The sequence below is a fragment of the Falco rusticolus genome, chromosome 5 (genome assembly GCF_015220075.1).
Source record: "Falco rusticolus isolate bFalRus1 chromosome 5, bFalRus1.pri, whole genome shotgun sequence".
Classification (NCBI taxonomy): Eukaryota; Metazoa; Chordata; class Aves; order Falconiformes; family Falconidae; genus Falco; species Falco rusticolus.
Window position 1 is genome coordinate 59,411,814 of NC_051191.1, and position 15,389 is coordinate 59,427,202.

A 15,389-nucleotide genomic window follows, 5' to 3' on the forward strand; every position below is an offset into this window, starting at 1 on the left:
TGTGCTGTGGCCTGGAAGTTTTGGTGGGTTTTTTGTTTGTTTGTTTGTTTTTTTGCTTTGTTTGCTGTTCTTAAAGATTTTGAAGTTAGTTTATCACCTGACTAATATAATCTTCAGGAAGATAGTGCCTATGTTGAAGTTGGTGGGAGCAAGTAGATGCTGAATACTTTTGGAAATCCGGTTTTCCACCAAGTTATTCGTTACGAAGCCTAATTCACATTTCTCTTTATTTCGATCAGTGTATTCTAGATACCAGGTATTTTTTATAGCAAAATCTGGCATGAAAGCTCTAGGGAGGCAGAACTGCTTATGGACTGCCTTTTCAACTTCCCCCAGCCTTTTCTGTTTTCTGACTCCTATTTGCTGCTGGCTTTTCCCCACCACAGTGAATCTGCAGCCATTAAGTCTGGGGGGTGGGGTGGTATTTCATTCTATTTGACCCCATTTATTAGCCCACCTCTGAGAGTGGTGCGTGCAAGTGGTACTTTCTGCCTCCAGGCTTGCTGTTTCACAGCTTGGTGCGTCAACCCAGTCAGTCTGACCTTCTTACAAGATACTCGCCTTAGTGGTGCTTTTGTGAAGTCAGCTGAGCAGAAAGGGTGCCTTTTATTTGGAGTGGGGATGGGGATATCATGTCATAGCTGAGGATTATTTTGATTGATTTTTTTTCCAAGCATATCTAGGAAGATGCAGTGAATGTAGTGAGAAAATCAATACGGTATTGAAGGTTGTATTTTTCCAGTGTAAAGTGTTTAAGGACATGCTGCCAGGGAAAACACTTCATCAGCCAAACTTCCCTCATCTTACCACACTGAACAGGAAGCACTTTCTGTAGTTCATGGGGTGCTACGGTGCTATATATTCTGTGGGACAGTGAGGAATTCTGTTAAGAAAATGGAAAAAAATATTATTTAACAGACAAGAAGGTCTGACAGGAACCTCATGAAGTTCAACAAGGAGAAGTGCAGAGTCTTGCACCTAGGAACTACCCCATGCACCAGTACATGCTGAGGGCCACCCAGCTGGAAGGCAGCTTGGCAGAAAAGGACCTGGGGGTCCTGGTGGACACCAGGTTGAACATGAGCCAGCAATGTGCCCTCACAATGAAGAAGGCTAATGGTATCCTTGGCTGCATTTGATAAAGTATTGCCAGCAGGTCAAGGGAGGTGATCTCCTTCCCCTCTGCTCAGCACTGGTGAGGCCGTACCTGGAGTGCTGGGTCCAGTTCTGGGCTCCTCAGTACAAGAGACACATCGACATAGTGGAGAGAGTCCAGCCAAGGGCCACAGACATGATGATGGGACTGTAGCATCTCATTCACGTGTGAGGAAAGGCTGGAAGAGATGGGACTGTTCAGTCTGGAGAAAAGAAGGCTCAGGGGGCAGATCTTACCAATGTATATAAGTACCTGAAGGGAGGGTGCAAAGAAGACAGAACCAGGCTCTTTTCAGACGTCTCTGGTGACAGGCCAAGGAGCAATGCACACAAACTGAAACAGGAGGTTCCCTCTGAACATCAGAAAACACTTTCTTACTGTAAGGGTGACTGAGCACTGGCAGAGATTGCTCAGGGGGATTTTGGAGTCTCCAACCTTGGAGATACTCAGAAGTCATCTGGACGTAGTCCTGGGCAACCAGCTCTGAGTGGCTCTGCTTGAGCAGCAGGAGGTTGGGCCGGATGACCTCCAGAGGTCACTTCAAACCTCAATCTTTCTGTGATTTTGTGATGCTGTATGGACTGCAGTCTATTCATCAGGAAAAGTCAAAAGATTTGCTTCTGGTAGGGAGGTAATAGATCTGGTTAACCGGGGAGAGGCTGCATTTAGAAGGGAAATGCAGGCTCATGTTTATGTAGTCATCTAGCTAAAACTCTTGAGTGCTTTGTTTAACGGTACTATTATATACCTGCTCCCAGTCATGAAGCACAAAGCAAGCCAGGTTGTTAGGTTTTCTGTCAACCTTCAGTACTTCAGGGAAGATGGTAATGAGAGAAACATGTCATTCCTCTGCTTCTATGCTTGCTACTGGTTTTGTGCTCCAGTCTGGAAATATATCTATATAAACCAGCACTAAGGAATGATAGCAAACACATTATCTCTTTCCTTGTGCTTCAGCTTACTGCTCTGTTTATCATAATTTTAATAAAGTAGCAAAGAGAAGTGTGAGCGCAGCAAAATCACATTTGCATACAAAGTATCTTAGCTTTTAAGACTGATGACCTTTAAGAGCACAAGGTTTAAATATAAATACAATAATAATTGAACGTAATTAATTGGGCTTTAGCAAATATGGAGCTGTATGTCATTCTGGCATGTAACTTCAAAGTATATTTTTCTCCTCACACAAACAGAGCACTTGCCCTCTTCCACACTTATGCTCATGACTGGCATCCATCCCTGCACCCTACTTCCCACATTCATCTTTCTAAGAGCTGTTTTCTTTGTCTTTATCCCAGTGAGGGTCAGGTGGCAGCTGTTAATAAATGCAGAGTAAGACACATGAGAAAAAAGAATCCTGGGCAAATTTCCTCATCACCTGTTTGTGGGGAAAAAGAAACTTGGGGGGAAAAAAAATATCACTACAGTTCCCTAAAGAAGTACAGTATAAGAGTTGAAGTCTGGCTGTATATATTTGTGATGACTTGGTAAAAGAGTTGTGCTCTGTGATAAGTGGGCAACCAGACTCAAGTGTTTCTAAGAATAAAGATACCTAAATACTTGGGTATGTAGTAACTATACAATTCATTCACAAACGGAGAAGAGAAGGAGCCAGCATTTCCCCCTTTCTCTGTCATGGAAAGAGGGAAGCTTGGTTGTAAGTTGTATGCCTACATTAGACTTTTCTCCTTAAAAATGGCACTTCTGGTAATTCCAGTGAGCCTTTATACAGTGGCAGCAACTCTGTATGAGGAAGCTCAGTTAGGCTGTGTACAGCCACTGTGTTTTAGCCAGCTTTTCTCAGAGGAAGTCAGAGCATAGTTAAGGAAGAAGATAACTTGCTGGTAAAGTATCACTGGACATGGAGACTATTGCTCCCACTTCTCTGTCGCTTACCAGAGTGATCAGTTGTGTACAGTGTGCAGACTCATGGACATGTTTCTATATTCATAGCCAGAAGAATGCAATAATTTAGATAATTTACTCTTCAATAATGGAAAGAATTAAGATGGTTCTGGTGAAAGATCTTTAGTGAGAAGATATTATTTCATTTAGCTTACTCAAAATGATCAGTCAGTACCAGCTAAATGCCTTTACTGTCCTCTCATGAACAAAAATCCAGATCTTGAGAGCTAGAGAACTAAGGTGTGCTATTTCTCCTGAACTGAGAATTATACAAATGGCAAACTATGTCACACTCTTTTGATTCACTTCCCTCCTTTACTAACTCTTCTTTCTGTTTCTGCCATATCTTCTATGAGTAGTTGTTCTCTGAAGGCAACTCCAATCTAGCTAGTAAAGCAAATGATTCACAAACATTCCATATATTGGCCATTTTAACTATGCTAGAAAAAAAATATTACAACCTACAGAAAATATTTAGGTGCTATTTAGATAAACAAAATGTCTAAATGTTACCAGTTTTATCAAAGTGGACAGCTTGGAGGTTGCAGAATTTTGCAAGAGTTTGTGCTTAGGCCACCTTAATTACCTCAAACTGGCACTTTTTAACTACTAAGCACCTATTCAACCATAGTGTTCTTTTATTTCTTTTATTAAGACTATACGTGGTACCCAGAGGGAGTGAGCCTTCACAGTGCTGTTGTGTGGCGTAAGTTTTCCTTGGCATGAATTGGAACGGTTACATTATTCATGAGTAGCAAAGCCATGAAGAAATTATACTGGGACTAATTAGGACACCTCTTTATGTCTTCGTCAACTCTGCGTCAGGGGAGAGAAATCTGCAGATGCATTGAACCAACTGACAGATGAAGCTTCAACACATGTTCAAATCGAACATGTACTAGCCAGCTGTGATGGACCATTTGGAATAGGGACTGCTCCTTTCATTTTTAAAAGCAATGCTTTCAGACGTCAGGCTGCAGAATGGCAGGCTTTTGGCTTCTGTGTGCCGGATTGGGAGGAACTGCCAGGCAAGGATCTGCTCCCTGCAGTGATATGTGGCAGTGGTCTTAGATACTGGGAATCCTGGGAGCAAAGAAAGTAACATCTCCATGAAGGCGACTTACTTTTCCAGCCACCTTTTACCTTCCCTGTTTGTGTCACACTATTCATGCAATATCTGAACTCCTGCCTTATTAGGCTTATTTGCATATTAGGAGTTATTCTGGAGCAATATTGCATTTGGACTAATAAAATGAAGGACATACCATCCAAAGTTAATAACATAGAGATAGGTAATAATAAAAGCGAGCTCAAGTCTGTAAAATTATTTTAACTCTTTTACCATGTCAGTATGACTAGAGAGCCGATCACCATGGCTGGTCTAGCACAAGGGCATCAAGTGGCAGATACAGACTGATCTGCAGAGTTTGGAGAACCAAGGTAAATACTACGATATCTTGATATGATGGTCCATTCCTAGGGCCATCATGCAGGAGAGCTAGGACCACAAATGACTAGAGTTTTGATGGTGTGGGTTGGAAATTATCTCTGTTACACACATAGAAGACAGTTTTTGGGGAGCATTGAGGTTCATTTTTATGTAACTAGAGACTTAATATTGGGATGTATCTGGGAGACAGAAATGACATTTTTCTACTAAGCACCATACAAATTACAGACAGCAGGCAAGAAAGAGTGAAATAAGAATGATGGCTTTTTAGACCCATAAATTAAATCACGGTGTGTGTTACTTCCACCTCTAATTTCTTTCACAGTGGTCTATACCAGACTCCTAGCAATCGTTGCTTCTGTTACTTCTGGCATTCTACTATGCAAATCCTATAGAGAGCACAAGTAAATAATACATAAACATGTGTAGGTGACAATGCCAGCCAGATTGTATATGCAAGTGATTACATATGAATTCTATGCACAGACAAGGGAACACACAAATGGATTGCCAGGATGAGATGCCTTTCAAAAAACCAAACAAACCTACATGCTTCTGTTTTGGAGTTGTTTTAAGATAACCTGCTTTTCTTGCCTTTCCCCTTAAAATAAGTTTTGATCTGCTACTCTCGGTCTTTTTAATGACCTTAGTAGTGGGGAAGAGCTCTGCCCTGGTACAGGAACCCTGAGAATACAGAAGGAAATTTTGTACCATTTTAAAGGGAAAAGAGCAGGGCAACTTACATCAGCAGAGGCCTTCTTTATATTCAAAAAGAAATGCACTCTAAGCAGCTTTTATTTGCCTTTCTTCAACCGCTCGTACAACTTCCAAACAAAGTTTAGGAACCCATTCTTTTATGGGAAAGTTTTCTTGAAGGATTTTGGAGGAAGTGAGCTCTTCTGTGCAAAAGCTGTTTCACATAATAAACTTTACAATGTCAGTGAATATATATGAGACAGTTAAATAACAGAATAAATCTTCTCAGTTTTATGAATGCACTTAGTTTCTGCCTACTTTCTCCAAAGTATAACATGCCAGGACAAATCCTGAAATCTGTCTCACTCAGGTCTCCTGTAGACAAAATACTGATTTAAATTAATAGGAGCATGACTCAGGGGAAGACTTAAAATCTGGGAATTGTAGTGCATGTCCTTTAAAACATTAAATGAGGAGTTTCAGACAGAACAATAGGATTTTTTTCAAAAACTTCTGTATCCCACTTTCAGCAGTGACTTTTGATATTTGAGAAGTTGAGTCTCACAGAAAGAAAATTAAACATAGCTCATGAAAGGTCCTAGTGCCAGTAGCACAATGAAATATTGAGTGTAGTGTCCCAGCTTATTTTAGAAGTTGTAGAAATGTTTTGTTTAGCCCTTACTGAAGTAATGTAAATGTTTGGGTTTGCCTCTTCAATATATAACAAACAAAAATGTGGCTAAAAATGTTCTTCCACTTTTGAGCATGTCTGTGTGGTATCAGTACAGTTATACATTTAAGATGTAAGGCTTAAGGAAAATTTGCATTTGCAAGAAACAATCTTTTTTTGTGATTTTCAGGACCATTGTTCCAAATGATTGGCCTTTTGAAATTCTGACCTCCAAATCTGTAAAAAAATAAAAGGAAAAAATGTTTGTTACATCTGCATCAGTGTCAGAAAATTCTGAGAATGGCAAGCACAAAAGGTTTGGTTTTGTTTGAAAATGAAAGCAATGTACAATACTTCTGAAGTTTTGGATTAAAAACATATTTCAATTTTATAGGATACATGGATGTCTCAGAATGGATTGTACCAGGCTGGAAAGGTTCAACTAATTTTAATTACATTGTGTAGAGTGGTTGCCTCAACATTTTTTTCAAGCTTTCAGAAACTTTAGCATATTTCAAGGCTTCTGAAGTTAATTTAAAAGCAGCATTTTAGATGACTGTTTCCACCTCAGAGATCTTCCCGTATTACAAGAAACTAGTGTCAGGAAGAGTTTCTCTCTCTAATAAAGATTATTTTTTCTTCCTCTTTCCCACTTCCCATTTCCTGTCAGTCGGAAGTGTCTTGGATCCCCAACAAACACTACTCTGGGATTTACGGGCTGATGAAGTTGGTTCTGACTAAGACTCTACCTTCCAATCTTGAGCGAGTCATTGTCCTCGACACAGACATAACATTTGCCACTGACATTGCTGAGCTATGGGCTGTCTTTCACAAGTTCAAAGGTATTCTAATGATTTATTTACTATTTATATTGGGGGTGGGGGTGGGGGGTGGGGGGGCAGAGAATAGTAAAACAAACAGTACAGTGGGGGTAAAAGGTCTATCTGAAATTTGTTAAATATTTTCATTTTTCCGATTTTTGGGGTTTTTAATTTTGTTCTGTTTGTGAGCTCCTTCCTCAATGATGTTCTGTATAAAATAATTGGCAAGACGGATTCTCCATGTAGTTTGTTTTATTGGCCTAATTATTTGGGACAGGTGAGAGCCTGACAATACAGTAGATGATAAAGAGTTACAATGATGCTGTAGTGATGTACCATTCAAGTACCTGTTGGTATTCAATACTTGGAAGTTACGTTACTTTTTATTAAGAAAGCCTGATTACTACTTTCAGTATATCTTTTCCATATTACCACTGAAAATGAATGAAGTTAGGGTCATACTTGGACCAGGAAGGAAGGTGAAGAGAGCAGTTATACATGTGAATAGAATGAATTACTGCTTGGTCCTGTTCATGAGTTGATACAGGGTTCTGGATTTGAAGTATCCACCTAAGTAGTTTTCTCTACCTATCTCAATTTCCCACAGCTCCTTGAAAACTTCCTTGATTGTTTGGTCAAGAAAGGAGACCTCCAGAGTAACTGTGTAAGGAGACAATCACAAAAAAGTTCCCCACTACCCTGTCACAAACCAGAGCACTTTTCTGGTTAACACACTGCGAAAACCATTTCATTCTCCCAGGCTCCAGTGCTGCCAGCTTTTCAGACTCAGAGACATGCCCCATAGTTCTCCTGTTGCCCTCAGAGTACGTATTGCAGCGCTAGTAAGTGCAGAGGCATTCCAGTATCCTGGTTTGAAGGTTCACAGCCCCATAAAAGTGTAACCTTGATGCATATCATCAGCTCCCTTAATATCACCTCAAGCAAACTCAGCCTAAGCAAATGGGAGTATTTTATTTACAGAAGCCAAAATACACCACTCAATTAGAAAAGTGACTGAGAAGAGAGGACATTTACTGTGCTTATCCTGTGCTGAAATCCACAAGGCCTCTTTGCCTTTCCCAGTACCCAACCTAACGGACAGTACCTAACAGACAGGACCTGTTATCTTCAGCTCTGCAGTCCAAGGACTGGGTTATAGTGCTTATTTGTCCATGCATTTGTTTCCTTTCCCTTCTCTGGATGCACTGATGTTCCTTCAGTAGGCCAGAAGCAATCACCTTCTTACTTAACTGAACTATTCACAAACTTGCTTCATTCAGGAATATAAAGTTTTTCCACTTCTTCAGGTATTGTTCAAACCTCTTCACTAAGCCCTTCCCTACACTGAACCCGGAGTTCCATGTAAACACACAACTTGAAAACCATAATTTACATAAATGTATGCATAGCAAGTAATGCTGGGCTATTGTACTGTCTCACTGTGTGCTACTTCCATTAATAGTAATATTTTACTGAATATGGTGTATTAAATGATGTAGCAGGAAAAGAAATGTGTATAAGCTAAACTTGGGTGTAGAGCACTGCATGGTCAAAGAGTAAAATCTGAATTGATACAATGAGGGGGTTCATCTTCTTGCTTATATTTTCTGCCAGTTTCAGTGAAGATCCCTTACTTTTTACTGGGCAAAGAAACCAAGCATAAAGACTGTTTGCAAGGAAAGGAATCTAGAGCAGAGGCAGGCCTAAGATGGAAAAAAATACAGACAGAAAATACGGAAACATGGAGAAGGATAATTACTGGAAGTAAAAAAGTGGGTGTAAGTCAGTCTCCTTACAGCTAGGCAAGGTTGTTCAGCTGATTAGCGCTGTGAAAAACTAACTTACACATAGAGACAGAATTCTGTGCTACTTCCAGCCCTCATAACATACATATCACAACTCCCAAATGTATGGGTTTGTAAGTTGTCCAGTCTGTCTTTTTAATTCCAGCTGACCACCTGCTTCTCCACAATTTTTTAATCCTGGTAATAAATTGTTCAGTGTCTACATCTGGTCATCTCCCAGACAGTCATACACAAAGAAAGAATTTATGGGACAATCCCATAGCCTCAGGAGCAGAGTGTGAGAGGGCTTTGGAAGGCACGTACACCCAAAATATTGGGCCAACAGTACTGGTGACAGTTCTGTTTAATGTCTTTATCAACAATCTGGATGAGGGGACTGAGTGCACCCTTAGTGAGTTTGCAGATGACACCAAGGTGGGTGGGAGTGTTGATCTGCCTGAGGGCAGGAGGGCTCTGCAGAGGGATCTGGACAGGCTGGACCAATGGGCCAGGGCCAGTTGTGTGAGGTTCAGCAGTGCTGGGTCCTGCCCTTGGGTCACAACCACCCCACACAGTGCTACAGGCTGGGGGCAGAGCGACGAGAAAGCTGCCTGGTGGGAAAGGGCCTGGGGGTGCTGGCTGACAGCCGGCTGAGCATGAGCCAGCAGTGTGCCCAGGTGGCCAAGAAGACCAATAGCACCCTGGCTTGTATCAGAAATAATGTGACCACCAGGACTAGGGAAGTGATTGTCTGCCTGTACTTGGCATGGTGAGGTGACACCTCGAAGACTGACTCCAGTTTTGGGCCTCTCATTACAAGAAAGACTTTGAGGTGCTGGAGGGTGTCCACAGAAGAGCAATGAAGCTGGTGAAGGGTCTATAGTACAAGTCCTGTGAGGAGCGGCTGAGGACTGGGGTTGTTTAGTCTGGAGAAAAGGAGGCTTAGGAGGGACCTTATCGCTCTTTACAACTACCTGAAAGGCGGCTGTGGGCAGGGGGGTGTTGGTCTCTTCTCCCAGGTAAGAAGCTATAAGACAAGAGGAAACTTCCTCAAATTGTACCAGGGGAGGTTTAGATTGTATACTAGGAAAAATTTCTTCACTGAAAGGATTGTCAAGCACTGGAACAGGCTGCCCAGGGAAGCGGTTGAGTCACCATCCCTGGAGGTATTTAAAAGGCATATAGATGTGGTGCTTAGGGACATGGTTTAGTGGTGGACTTGGCAGTGCTAGGTAAATGGTTGGACTTGATGATCTTAAAGGTCTTTTCCAACGTAAAGATTCTATAATTCTATGACTCAATGAAAATTAATCATCCTGGAAAGCAGGGGCAAGTAAGTTAAAGACAAAAGACAAAAAGATATTTTTGCTCTTTTACTTCTTTGCAAAAGATTGGTTTTAATCATATGATGATTCTCAATTTGTCCTCAGTGTCTTTTTATTTCTCCTGCCAGCATTACAAAACATTCAAAGGATGTCTCATGCCATTAGCTTCAAATACTGGTTTCGTTTGTCCCTCAGAAGTCCCAAGTAAGTTTATGAAGATTTCTTTTGGGAAATCTAGTGTGTTTGTTGAAATATTGCTTAAACAGAAGCAAAATAAAACTCCTCTGAAGGGAAATTCTACTTTCTGAAGGAATCTGACTGTATACCCAACCCCAGCTTGGAGGGCAGCTTGAGACCCACAGAGTCTCCTACAAATGTTCGATCAACCAGTTGTTGGCTATGAGTGGCCATTATGAACTCCTTGCACAGGGTGGTGTTTGATGAAATAGAAGAATTTTTCACATTAGTTCGGGAAAGGCAAGAGCTTCCTTGTGTGGCTTGCTTCAGGATACCTGGTAAGATAGTCCAGCACAGCCTTCAACAAATCACAGCCACAGAGAGAAAAAGGGAAAAGGTCCCAGAGTGTGATTCTTTCTGTGACCAGGAAGACATTTATGCCCAACAAAAATAGTGACAAAGAGAGGCTATTAGCTCAGATACTTTTTTCTAGGATACCATGCTTGGAAGAAGCTCAGATTCAGCATTGTCCTACAGTTTAACCAGGTCCAATTTGCTGTCTAGAAACATCCACAGTGTTTTGCAATACCCAGTATCCTTGTTTTGCAAAGGTTCTTCTTCCAGTCATCTGCAGAGTTGCTGAAAAGATAAACCCTTACATACTAACTTAAAATTTTAGGTGGTAAAGCTACTATTATATTTGCTCTGTAGATGGCAAAAAGGGAGTAGGATTTCTTTGTGAATTATTGCTCTTCTGCCCTTTTCTGGTAAGCTCTTTGCATACACTCTTACAATAAATGACCCAACTATTCTGTAATTGAGTGCAAAAATTAGGGCTGTACATATCTGATTTTATTAGAAAAGTTCTTTGAAGTGGCAACCTTCGGCTTTGGGAGAAATTCACACCTCTCTTCAGTAGCCTGAAATAGTGTCTCAAGCAATGTAACATTCAAAAATTTCTCTTAGCAGCTACTGGGGGTTGTATAATTATTATTACTTTTGTGTGAAGGCTTCAATCTCAACACATAAATATGTCTTTGGGATCCAGTAACTTAAATTTCAAAGGTCAAATCATCTGGGATTTGGACACTTCTGCTTTAGCCTTGTTCTCTCTTGCTCCCCCGGAGATAGGCAGTCTGTTTCTGTTGGACAGATCCATACCTCCAAAATACTCACTTCAAAGGTGTGAGTCTGCAGCCAGTCTGGTGAAAGTAACCTGTCATGCATGTTTTCTGTGACTTAGTTGACACTGATTATGTTTTCTATTCATCTTTTACTGGATTTTGACAGTTCTAAACTTGAGAAAGCACCTAGCCTAAGGGCAGAAGAGTGGGACTGTAGATCATATGCGTTCTTGGATGAAGTGCTGAAAAGTGTTTCAGACAGAAGGGATTAGTGTAACCAATATCTTTTTATTGCAGAAATTGTGTGAATTCTTCTGAGAAAAGACCCAGTCTAAAACAATGCTCTCTGACATCAATCTTAAAGTTCTTTTTAAGGCCACATCAGCTAATTGTTTTATTATTTTGGCTCACTCAAAATCATGGTACCGAAATGAGGGTTATTTTTCCCAGACTTCTGATTTTTACTTTTAACTGCATCTTAAATACAGATTCTCAACAGCATTCATTATAAATGGTATGATGAATTTATTTGGGACCTGACTATTAACAGTCATCATAACTGTTTGTGTTACAGGTTGCAGTTCCAGTCAGGATCACAGCCTCTTTGTGCTTTACCTAGTGTCAGGTGACAGTTCTTGTGTCTGCCTGGTTCCTTTAGGCCATTGCTATGTATGAGTCACAGCTAAGACCCACGAATGAGACCTGAATAATCCCTGTAGAGATCTGTGTTGAGGGACTGTGTTAAACTGAACACCACATCTAAGGGCATTACAGTGTAAGTACATGTCATAACTCAGAGGCTATATCGAACAGTGATGTCCTACTCTTACTACGTGTTAGTCTCACTGTCCAGCTAGCTGATATGATGAATATTTTAAGTACTTCTAAGCAGTAGAGACCGGATAGTACATAACTAGTCTATATCAAAACAACGGTACTTGTCGATTAAGTCATCCAGAGAATATAAACTTTTATATATTACGAAATATAAATATATAGTTAGTTAATGTCCATCTGCAAGCGAGGCTTCTCTGGAAAGCTGATGAAGACAATAAGGCAGAATCATCTACCTCCATTAATCAAGCATCCAAGAAGGAGAAATGGCAAGCTTGATAGGAAGTCTGAGATTCCCATATTCATACTTTGCATGAATAAAAACATGCTATAGAAGCTGTTTGCTTAGTGTCAGAAGCTCAAACAAGGATAAAAATCCATACTGACATCATAAATACCAGAAAAGGTCAACAGTGATTTTGGTGCAGGATCAAGTGCCCACAGCTGAAGAGGGATTGGCACATAGTCAATCCCAAACTTAAAATTTGCAAACACTCAGTATGTGGGTGCTTTGGCATCTTGCTCTGCAGAATGCTAGAGGTAGTAATCTAGGTTCATGCTATTTTTGCAGCTTCTTCAGGAAAAAGAGCAAACAAACAAAAAAAAATCACAACCATCACAAAATTCAACATTTTGTGTAGGTGGTTTAGTAATGATATTCCTACAAGAGCTATTATGCATAAGGTTGTAATATCAAATGCATGCATAACTTTTCATTTGTGTGTGCATTTAGTGTGCCAGAAAGTGAGATGCTGATGGCACCGGTGAGAGACAGACTCAGCAGGTGCTGTATAAATTTCCCTGAATTTGGCTCTATCAGTGAAGCCTCATTTTAATAATCTATACCAGTCATAGACCTAGGCTTTTCTTCTGCAAAGACTGTACTTATCATAGGTGTGCTCTTCTTGTGATGATGCAAAATATTCAGTTGTTGCCAGTGTTAAAATTTAAAATTCATTTTCACCTATGGCTGAAGCCAGGATTTGATCCACAGAATTGATTCTGGGCAGATTCTGTAGTTCAGTCTGTCAGTTTACACTGAGTAAATCATTAAAGCTTCCATGGATCATTTTGAGACAGGATCTCCATGGGCTGACACAGTCTTTGTGTTAAGTCCTGCAGAGATCTTTCTGGTCAGTACAATAGGCTTTCTTTTTTTACTAATCAAGAGGAAGACCTTAGCAATATGTACCTTAGTGTGTAAAAGTCCATGGTATGAGTCAGTCTTTTTGTAAAGGAAACAGGATCACGTTGTAGCAGAGTGCATTAATAAAATTGTCAGGCAGCTATTAAAATAGCTTAAAATTATCTGAATTTTTATAGGTGTCTAAAAAGGCCAAATGGCACTTGTCTTTGCTCATAAAAGGAACATCTGTTAGTTTCTGAAAGACTTGTGTAAGTGTTTAATGGTTAGACTACAGTACATAGCTCATCCTAGGGTTATCCACAAATGAAATATATTTTCTCTTTGAAAAGGTCCCTGTGGAAACTATCTGCTTAAGATTTTCTGTTCCTGATTGTTATATTGCAGTGTTTTCTTCTTTTCTGCTGCAGAAGCTTTGAAGCTTCATTGATAAAGAATGCTATTTGTTAGCTATAGCTGATAGAAATGTTGGGGTGTGTCCGCTGCTCTGTCTCATCATGCTGTTCTTACCACCTGTGTGTGAAACTACAGGACTGAACACCGAGTTATTGTGGTGAAGAGCCAAAGAAAGTAAGGATTTAGGATATTTGGAAAATTGACAAGTTTCTAACTGTGATTGGAGGTTAATTTTGCTGATTTTAATTAGGAGAGGTTCAAGCAAAGACATGGGACTTCCTGATTCTGTGAGTCTAGGGAAAAACACTTCTGTGTCCACAGTTGTCGGATAAGCTGGCCGGCTGGATATTTTGGGTTTTTTTTCCCCTAACTGCATTTTGCTTTGCTATGGCTCCTTTATTGAGGAGGCAGTATGTAAGAAAGTTGACCTCAGTAAATTAGCTCCAGGGGAGAGAGTTTATTACATGGATCAGCATGCGCACATTCTAGTTTACGGATTTTAATGTGACAAGGGACATAATCAGAAAACTCTGATTATGAATTGCTGCCAAAATAGAATAGCTGCAGTTTCTGAAACATCTGTAGTTCTTTTTTAGTTGAATAGTTCTTTGTCTGTTTCTGCCACCAGGCAGAAATATTTAGAGGTGAAAGGCCAACAGTACATAGAAATTCGGTATAACTCATGGTGGGGGAAATTCTAAAATAAAGTAAAATAAAATAAAAGATTTGGGTTCTTTATTTTTCCGTTTTCATTTCCAAGGGATACCCTTTGCTCATGTTTTCAATCTTTTTCCCATGGGGGCTAGGAATGTTTTAATTAAAAATGAAAGCTGAAATTCTTTTTTTATCTCTTGATTCCATAACTGGAGTTTTCAGAACAAAACCCCTCCACATGCTACAAGATTTCTAATAAAATCTTGTTGGCAACGCTGAAATTTTGAGGACTTCTTTCTACCTTCTCAACATCAATCTGGTGCTTTTTCTGCATTATTTTTCTGCAGTCTTCGTTAACCTGCCACTCATTCTACAGCTGTCTTTTTGGCTTAGATGCTATGATGCATCAAACACACAAACTAAACATTGTATGACTCACACAGTGTTAAAGCAAAAAACAGTTTCTGTCTCCTCTGAGCTCTTTCTTCAGGATTTAAAGAGGCTTTAATTCTATTAATCTCAAGTACTCCAACCATGGAGAATGGACCCAGAGCTTTTTGAATCGCCTTGCAAATATTTATTGAGAGAAATCTGGACAGGACACAGCAGCAGTGGGGCAAAGTGCATATCCCCATCTCCCTTTACTATAATAGAAGCTGTGACTTTCCAGAAGCTAGATAATCCAGCTCCCAGAGGGTTCACACTGGGAGAAGGAGCATTTCTGCCTAGTCTGTTTGTTCTTGGCAGAGGAAAAGTGCATTTCTGGGAGTGGGATGCCAGTAGACTGTGCTGAAATGAAAAACTATGAGAACAGAGGGTGGGAACAAACTGAGGAAGAAAATAATAATAACCTCCCATCCCAACTAAAAAGGGGAAATCAGTCAGGAGTTGGTGTCCGCCGATAAATGTTTTGGGCTGATCATTTTCTCCTGCAATCTGTTCACCTTCTTTGCAATTATAGACATGCTCCCCCTCAGTACCTCTGGCCCATTGATTCACAACTTGTTAAATATTTTTCTTTAGAGGGCTATGAAAAAAAACCAAACCCCTGTGTCTGCCAGTCTTCTTGGGTGGAGCACACACCTACAAGTCCAAGTGCTAATCCCTCTGCCCTGTCACTCTGCGTTCCCTAGATGAAAGTAAAGCAGAGCAAGTGCATGAGCAGGCAGTGAATATGGAGGGAGTGACAACTGTCCATCATTCCAATTAATAATGTGTAATGATGATTCACCTCTACATGTGTGAAAAAGCCA

The 15,389-nt window shown here is 40.3% G+C and overlaps 1 protein-coding gene across 5 annotated transcripts in view; it reads left to right on the forward strand.

Moving 5' to 3' along the window:
* Positions 1-15,389, forward strand: part of LARGE1 (LARGE xylosyl- and glucuronyltransferase 1) — a 295,580-nt gene that overhangs the window by 174,504 nt on the left and 105,687 nt on the right. For all 5 annotated transcript variants that reach the window (XR_005104338.1, XM_037388143.1, XM_037388141.1 and 2 more), the window contains one exon: positions 6,548-6,719. Coding sequence is in view for 4 of the 5 variants with exons in the window: in XM_037388143.1 (XP_037244040.1) it covers positions 6,548-6,719 (172 nt within the window). In the remaining variant the exon portion in view is untranslated. The remainder of the gene's footprint in view (positions 1-6,547; positions 6,720-15,389) is intronic.